The sequence below is a fragment of the Rhagoletis pomonella genome, unplaced genomic scaffold, assembly GCF_013731165.1.
Source record: "Rhagoletis pomonella isolate Grant_MI unplaced genomic scaffold, Rhpom_1.0 Rhpom_scaffold_00001, whole genome shotgun sequence".
In the NCBI taxonomy this organism is placed as follows: Eukaryota; Metazoa; Arthropoda; class Insecta; order Diptera; family Tephritidae; genus Rhagoletis; species Rhagoletis pomonella.
This window is the reverse complement of record NW_023458555.1, coordinates 1284594-1293578: the sequence shown is the minus strand read 5'-3', so window position 1 is coordinate 1293578 and position 8985 is coordinate 1284594. Positions and strand designations below refer to the sequence as shown.

At 36.3% G+C, this 8985-nt stretch overlaps 2 protein-coding genes across 2 annotated transcripts in view; one reads left to right on the top strand and one right to left on the bottom strand.

Moving 5' to 3' along the window:
• Positions 1-8985, bottom strand: part of LOC118735727 (serine/threonine-protein kinase rio2) — a gene marked incomplete in the record, with an annotated part of 254041 nt that overhangs the window by 222713 nt on the left and 22343 nt on the right.
• Positions 3257-4815, top strand: LOC118735742. Its single transcript, XM_036465687.1, has 2 exons — positions 3257-4521; positions 4592-4815. Exons 1-2 carry the CDS (start codon positions 3378-3380, stop codon positions 4789-4791), a joined length of 1344 nt encoding a protein of 447 aa, XP_036321580.1. The 5' UTR covers positions 3257-3377; the 3' UTR covers positions 4792-4815.

Sequence of the window (8985 nt, the reverse complement as noted above, 5' to 3'; positions counted from 1 at the left end):
TTTTTCGTAAAATAACGATAAACTAAAATGCTTATTTATACGAATATAGGTCAGATAAAGCAAAACAATAAAACTATATGTATATATATATATATGTATGTATGTACGTATGTACGTATGTATAGAAGCGCTGAAAATAATAGTAGATAGCAAAATTTAAAATTATATTTATTACAACTCTTGTTTTTTTTATTGATGTTTATTAATATTCATTCAAAATATAGTTCGATCTATAACAGAAACCACAGAAATAAAATTTTCAAAAATTCCACAAAGTCCATAAAAATGAATCAAACTTCAAAAAATTTTAAACTTTTTATTCAGAATTTTTAAACAATTTTCGAGTATGCAGTTTTGTAGCCCATTAAATTAATATAATGAGTGCAAGTTTCAAGTCACTAAAAACTACCGTTGATTTTTTAGATTTTTGTTTTTTGTCGAGGGTGTTTTTCCTTTCATATAAAAATAGATTTTGTTCATACGTTACATGGAAGAAAACTCTGAACACCCTCAACAAAAAATTAAAAAAAAAATCAACTGACTAAATTAATCACTCACAGGTACACGTTGTGTTACCAAACAGGAAAGCAAATCGAAACAAATATATTGGGTTTCACCAAAAATATGGCTTTGGTGTCTTATGTCTCAGCACCAAAAAGAGCAGTTCTTTCCCTATCTTCGATGCATTCGGTACCTACTTTCGACACCCAAAACAAAAACAACTCAGAAATAAATTTGTATTGCAATCAAACTAAGGGCGCAGTAGATACTTTGGACCAACTTGCGCATAGTTTTACTTGCCGCAGAAAATAGAATAGACGGCCGTTCAAATTCTTCTGTCATTTAATTGGCATTTGTGAAATAGCCGGATAATGCTTGTTTGGAAAAATTGGCATCCGACCTGGATGGTGTCAAAACAGAACATTACTCCCGAATCTTTTCAAGTTTCAATCATTATCATTTAATTTTCATATATGTGTCTTGAAGACACATGTTGGTAAGATTTGCAACTTTTTTATGTTGGTAAGATGAGGGTTAAGTTGATAATCAGCCGAAAGCCCTGGTAGCTAAGTTCTCCGCTGTAACTAATTATATCTAATAAATAAAGAAATCGATAAGCTGATAATATTTGAAACATTTGGAGATCTTTCACAACGCAAAGATTAACGTTTACGACTGGGGTGTCTTGCGATCGTAAAAAGGTCTTTCAGACTTCAAGGCTTTGTTTAACCCATCTGCACTTCCACCTGCGAATTCCGATTTTGGCGTTTGACTGAAGAAAAAAAATAAAACGTTTTTACGTTAAACAATCTTGGTCTTTGATGATCGGCTTTAGCGGGTTAAAGATGCTACCTTCCCAAAGTTTACAAGTCAAAGCGCTTTCCTAAGCAAATCTTGCTCTTTATTAGTTTGCGGATTAGATAAAAGCGACGCAATTCAAATGCTCACTGAGGCAGACAGAAGAGCTGTTAGTTAATTGGCAGCGCTATAAATAATATTTGTATGCCTTCCTTTTTGTTATGACTACGAAGCGGCTTAAGTAAGCATGTACATATGTACTTAGTAGGTTTATTTCAATTCAAATAGAATATGCGATTTAAAAATAATTCCCGACATGGTGACATTCAATTTAAAATTCATACATGTTTGCATTGTGACCTCGTGAGAGCATTCCCAGTGCCGTACGCACCTTTCGAGCGTCATTGCACTAAAAATGTTTAACTTTTTCTCCCCGCTTACGTATATTTCGTTGACATTTTATGATATCGCTGAGCGGTTAGCATTAGGTATGTGCATATATGTATAATGCTTCCAATGTCTCCTATGCCGGAATCTTTTGCCACCTCACCCTCCTCCGGCATATTAACATCAGCCGTCCATCGGTGCATCCTTTAAAGTCGCGCGTATAGCAGATCATCCGCCGTTTTATTTATTTTGAGGATGTAGTTCTGGCTTCCATCCCTCGACTTTGTTTCGAAACCTGCTACACCTTCTGCTACTGCGTTTCCTTGACTAATCATTTGATATATAAGCACCTTCGTCTTTGCTTGTGACCGAATACCGTTTCAGTCGAGAATTTAAAGCAGAGCATCTAGACCACTTCGTTCGGTAATTTTAGTGAGTGGTCATCCTTGCATTAAATGATTTTCAGCTTGTGGAACCACGCAAACAGTCAAGCCGGTTCTGTTTATTGGCCTTCACATTTGTTTCTTCCGCTACTTAGGAATCACGCTTGATGTTTGACGGCATGGCTTCATCATAGCGTTTAGCCTTCTTAGCCGGCGTAGCTGGCTCGTTCGATGTGGACCTCTGTCTCTATGATTCCGCGATTAAGTTCACATATGTATTTCGGAGTAGTAGGTTCGGTGACTACTCAGCTTCCCTAGCCCAGGCCGGCCTGGTCTAAATCTACGCCGTAAGGGTGTATACAACGAGCACTGCTCAATATCCGGTCGACATTCGCGAGGTTTGTTAGTTTTGAACAAAGTTTCAGGCTGATTTGAAATACTTGGTAATACCTTCGTGAAAAAACTTGAATGCGAGAGTTATCTATTACTTAGGTTAGAGACTTCCGTTAGCAGCATAAAGCTTTCTAAATGTCGTTTCGATAAAAATGGACCTTATCCTCTCTACGGAGATGTACAAATTCTAGGTTCAGCGCTTTGAGCCACAACAAAAACTAGCCGTCTATAAATGTATAGCTAGATCTATAGGCAAGCCTTTGGATCCATTCTGATATACTGGCATAGTGTAACGAAAAAGTCATCATCATTGCGTTGGAGTTTAGGCCTTCTGCCTCTCGATTTGTTAGGACAACGTTACAACAAGAGTTGCTAAAATAGCCACCCTGGCTCTCTTACTTAATTAAAATAGAACAGTGGAAGAAATTAGCCTCACATTTGGCGGCAAGAAATTATTCGTAACTAAAATATTTTCGACAGGGTGCTGTTTTTCCATTTGCGTACATAGTATTTACCTGCATACATATATATATATTTAAGCGTTTACGTATTTGGAGTACATGTAACTTACTTTCTACGCTAATTTATGGTTAGAATTTGCGCTTTACAAATATTCATCTCAAAAATTTGTACGGCTACTTGTTGTGGCAGCTGAGCTTATTTAAATAAATACTTAAAAAAAATGTGTTTCTTCTATAACAATGCTATAAATCAGAGTACTCATAAAAGTATGTAGTCTAAGTCGTATCGTCTCGGTCCTCGGATGTGTATTTCTCTTCGCTTGTGTGATAGATAAAAAGTCAGCTTTTGTAGCATTGCGTTTGTTATTTGACTTTTAAGCCTTGAGTAGGGCGCATGTTTGCTACAACACCAAAATTGTTGAAACTGTAGTTTTCTGGTTGATAAGAGTGCAATATGTCGACGCCTGATATAAGTATTATGAGCTCAACTGAGAATTTGCTGTCGAAACTGTCGAAGGAAGTTTTTAGCGGCTCCAACGCTTCCCAACATAGCGAGGACTTCGAGCAGTCACATGCGCCTGCTTGGCTCACAAAGGACTACCTGGAACGCTGTTTGCGTTCTCACCACCAAGATAATCATCTAAAAATACTCAAGTGGCACATCCGGCCAGCGCTGGGAAAAGGTGAAAACTATGGCGGTGTTTTGAGCCGCATACGCGCCGACTATCAAACGGGCGCGGGCACCGTGGCCACTGGGCACTATGTTGTGAAGACATCCTATGAGGCTGATGAGTTTGCGCGTAAAACAATGGAACCCTACGATATTTTTAATCGCGAAATGTCCATCTATGAACAGGTGTTGCCGAAGTTGAACGCACTGCTGCATGAGATCGGCGACAACGAACAGATCTTCGCCGAAACAATGGCGGTGGATCGTGAACGTTCCGCTCTCATTTTCGAGGATCTCAACGTGCGTGAATTTATCATGCCCAATCGGTTGGACGGACTAAATATGGATTTGTCCCGAATGGTGCTGCGCAAGATAGCTAAGATGCATGCTACATCTGCAGTGCTGAATGAACGCGAAAGTGGCTGCCTGGAAATTTATGATCGTGGTTTCTTCAATCAGCACACAGACAATTATATGCCCGGGTTTGAAGGACTGATGATGGCTTGCAGTCGTCGTGTTGCCCAGTGGGAGGGGTACGAGTATTACGCGCAGAAGTTGGCGAGCTTGAAGTCCAACTATGCCAAAATCGGCAAGAAAGTGTTCGAAGCCACACCAGGCCATGTAAATGTATTGGCGCACGGTGATCTCTGGACAAATAATGTGATGGTGAAATATAATAAAAATACCGGCGAAGCCTTGGATGTGATCATCATTGATTTCCAATATGCAACTTGGGGCTCCCCAGCATTGGATCTGGACTATTTCCTCAACACCTCATTGGAAGAGCGATTGCATTTAAATCAACAGGATGAACTTATACGTTGCTACTACGAAACCTTCTCGGACACATTGCGCAAACTACGCTACCAAGCCAATATTCCATGCTTGCACAAGTTCCATTTGCAGCTAGAAGAAAAGGCATTTTACGGTAAGTAGTTGATAGCTTTCGCAAACTGGTTGCTTTGTTCAATATTCTAATAAAAGCGCTTTGCTTACAGCTTTTCACTCAACTTGCATTGTTTTGCCGATTCAACGCAACACAGATACCGAAGACGCGGATTTCCGGGCAATAATGCAAGATGACGAACGCGGCATTCGCTTCAAGGATACTTGCTTTAAGAACCCCTATGTTCAACGGATAATCAAGCAGCTCTTGCCGTTGTACGAACGACGTGGCTTACTGGAAGTTACACAGTAGTTCAACTGGCTGTGATATTTGTGGTATTTAGCTTTATAAATAAATAGGTTGTAATTGAAAGTAAATGTTCGCATTCAAATTTCGTACCAATAATCGCTAAAAAGGAGGATATGTATGTATAGCATGGAATATGCAATTAGGATAAACACAGAAAAAAAATTAAATAAAAAAGAGGCGTCGAACTTAATTTATGTAAATTATGTAGAATACCCCTTTTTATTTAGTAAATACTATTTACATAGTACAAAGATGTGCTCAGACGTGTGTGAGGGTTTCTAAAGACACCTTTCCTGGGGTTGTTTAAAATAGTTGTAAAATTAGATCAAATGCTGTAGGTACTATGTAGTTGCAGTAAAGATCAGCAACACATGACCTGACCGCTTCTTCAGAATCGACCTAAAAGATTGTGCACTCTGTTAAGTAACAAAAAATTCTATCAGGGGGATTATTTCGGTAAAATGATGTTTCTGTTCCTATAAAATAGATTTCCAAAGGATTGTTACAAAACCGAAATTTCAAATAAGCGAAAAAATTTAAAAAGTTTTTAAGCTATGCAATCGAAGTTTTTTTCAAATTTTTGTGAATGAAATACAGACATTTGACAGTTATAATTTCAAGAAAGTAGAACCTTGGGAACCAGCATTAACACCGATAATAATTTCAGAGAGGCCTAAGCATATGCACATACATACATACAAATATACACAGATTAGGTTAGGTAAGGTGGTGGCCGCCCTCCAAGGAGCTTACTTAGACAGTTTAATGACATCTGTTTATACATATTTGGCATAAATGCGCTGAAAATGGAACTTGAGATCTGTGGCTGCTAAATCTTTTTATAGACGTTGCAAAAGCTCAGTGTGTGTATGTTTATTAAATATTATACCTGGTTAAACATTTACATTTTAAAAGGGATTACTATTATCAAATCAAATAGGCTATTTGTTCAGATAAGGCGATTACGCGAGGAGACACGATTAAAAACTTCTAAAAGTATTAAAGATGCGTAATTTCGCACACGCGAATACCCGACTAAATGTCGCCATGCGCAGGAACTGTTAGTTGAGGATTAAGTTTTTATTTCAGGGTAGATTACGTTCGAGTAAATGTGAAGGAATTAGCTGAGAATTTCTCCAGAAATACATAGTAAAAATATAAATGCGTGTATAAGCAAATGAGAATGCTCCACAGTGGTTCGGGTAGCAGATCTAGCTGGACGAAAGTCAACATTTTTTTGTTTTTAAAATACTTAATGGTACTTGGAATACATTCCTGACACTACATTCAAATGAGAAATTGCATTTATTAAAGCATTAATATATGAAAACAAAAAAAAAAGGTAAGTCAACGCCGCCTATTTGAGAACTATATTTTAAAAGCTGAAATTTAACTTAAAAGATTGCTAATTGCACTCACAAATATTTGCATAATTGCAAATTGACTTTATTTATAAACAAAAAATTACACTTATTCCGCTATAGATTCAGAGGTCATAACGCAATTTATGTCCACATTGGTATAAGCAAATTTATTCTGAAAAATCGTCGTTTTGATTAATTAAAAAAATAAATTAAAGAGTAGGAAAAGTAAAGGCTGCCGAAGGCCGTTATAAAACCACTTGCATATTATTCTTTACACCTTCGCAAATGCAGAGGGTAAGTGCGATAACCAAGTCTAACCAATTGGCTTAGATATTTACATTTTAGTGACGGTATCTCAAATCTCAAAATTCAAAAGTAATTATTAACAGGAATGTATCTGAATATAAATATAAGATCAGTGGGGGATCCACGGCGGGAGAGCGGGAGTAGAGGGGGGGGGGGGGGGGGTTATGTGTGTTTAAACAGAAAAATACTTGGAGTTATAAAAACTTTGGTTATGTAAATAAAAAAAATAATAATAATAATGAAGCACAATTAACAAACATTGACCGTTCCCACGACAGTCGGGTCTACGTAACCGGAACGACCCAGACTTATATCTGGCCAAGGACTGTCACTCCAGCAACGCTCCCCAAAAAGTCTTTGGGGAATTTGTATGCTGCTACAACAGCAACAACAAACATTGACGTTGAAGACGAAAGTCAAGAATAATACATATTCTAGTGCTTATCATAACTATACGACACCCACATAATGACAAGTTTTGACAACTTGTTTTATTACTATTTAATCTTAATTATTTTTTCATAAAAATGTACTATGCACTTTAACAAAACACATATCAATCCAAGTTTCAAACTTTGTGCAATATTTGAAAAAAAAACCAACAAACTCGCAAAAATTTCGTTGTTTTTAATTAGGTTTCTTAGAAAGATATTGGGTATGCAGTTTTGTAGCCCATTAAATTTTAGTAAAATAAAGTGCAAGTTTGAAGTACCTAGGGCTTTTCGTTGATTTTTGGCATTTTTTTTGGTTGACGATGTCAGTCGTTTTCTGCCATACGAAGTATGTTCGATGATTTTTTTATATTGAGAATATGAGCAACACCTTCAACAAAAAAATAAATAAAAAACTTTTTGTTTTAATAGAACTAATTAAAGGTATCGACATTTTTTCGAAAGTTTAGAGTTTTTTTTCAAATACTGCACATTTTTGACAAAGTACAAACGACATTTTTATGAAAAAAGTAATTAAGAGTAAATAATAATAGAATACGGACTGTTTTTATTAAAGAATTAGCTGTTCTATAAAATTATTTTAAAATGTATTTGTTATTGGGAACTGAAAATAAAAATATAAAGCGAAATATTTTTAACAAATTTGTAATCGTTTTAAGTACAAACAAAAAAGTTTCATATGTTATGATTTTTTAAATATTTCGCCTGCTATGTTGGCGTTTTGAGTTTTTGGTAAATGACTTTAGATTCGTAATCAGCAACCCAGAAAACTCGCAGATACCCAGTTACATAAAAATCTACCGATTTTTTTTTAATATTCGTCCGCCATAATGGATCCGCCATTTTGAATTTTTGGTAAATGACTTTAGATATGTAATCAGCGACCCAGAAAACCCCTAGGTAAGAAGTTGTGTAAAGATCCATTAACGAGTATTTGTTTAAATAGTTTCGTCCAGCTAGATTTGCGATCCGAACCACTGTGTGCTCTTCGTAAGATAGCATTGAAGTAATTTCTGTATTTAAATTCAAGGGAGAAATTCTGAGTATGCAATTCTGTAGCTCATTAAATTTTAGTATAATAAAGTGCACGTTTTAAGTCACCATTGATTTTTGAAAAATTGGAAATTTCGATGCAAATTTCTTGGTAATTCTTGCATGTTCCCGAATTCTATATGAAATTAAATAATGTATTCTTGTGGCTTTTGCTGTTGAATCAACTATATTTTTTTTATAAGAAATAAGAAAAATATGTATATTTTTGACGACACGAAATCCCGGATATCAGATTAATATCCGTTCTGTTTTCTATACCCGTTAATATCCATTAATTTTGCTGTCTGGTTAATATCTGTTAATTTTGTTCTAATATTCGAATATCCAGACTATCTACATACTCAAAAAAATCCAGATAACAGAGAGTATTTATAATTTATGCGTTTTCCACTGTTCTCAAATGTTTTATAATCAGGGCTATCGCAGAATCCATCCTAGTGCGATTTTTCGTGAAATCTAGGGAAAGGCTATCACTGAATCGTATAGCTACGAAAGGGAGCGTATACTTTGAATACACACGTTCGTAGATTCACGAAAAATCGGACTACGATGGATTCTGTAAAATCCCACCATAATCCCTTTGGAATGCATTTAATGAGATTTTGGAGGAGGCCACGATGAATTTGTGGCCAAGTGTATCAAATGCCATTTTCAGTTATTAAATTAGGGGTATTCTAGCACGATGCACGGAGCTTACGAAATGCAAAAATACTATTCCCAATCTGGAAGTGTACGAGAGTACCCCATTGCAAAGTGGTAGCATGTAGGGGTAGCAAGCAGCGAAATTCTGTATCAAATACCATAACAAGAAACAGCAGAAACGATGAAGTGAGCGGGATGAGAGGAATGAGAGAAATATGTGGCGATTCCAACAACAAAACAACTAACTAGCACACGGTTGCTTTTATTTTTCTATGCTTATTTGCAAAATATATACATGGGGTTCGATGTTGCATATTTTACAGCGATATGATATATTAGGGCTATTCGCGATCCGGTGCAAATGGCCTAGCATCATTGCA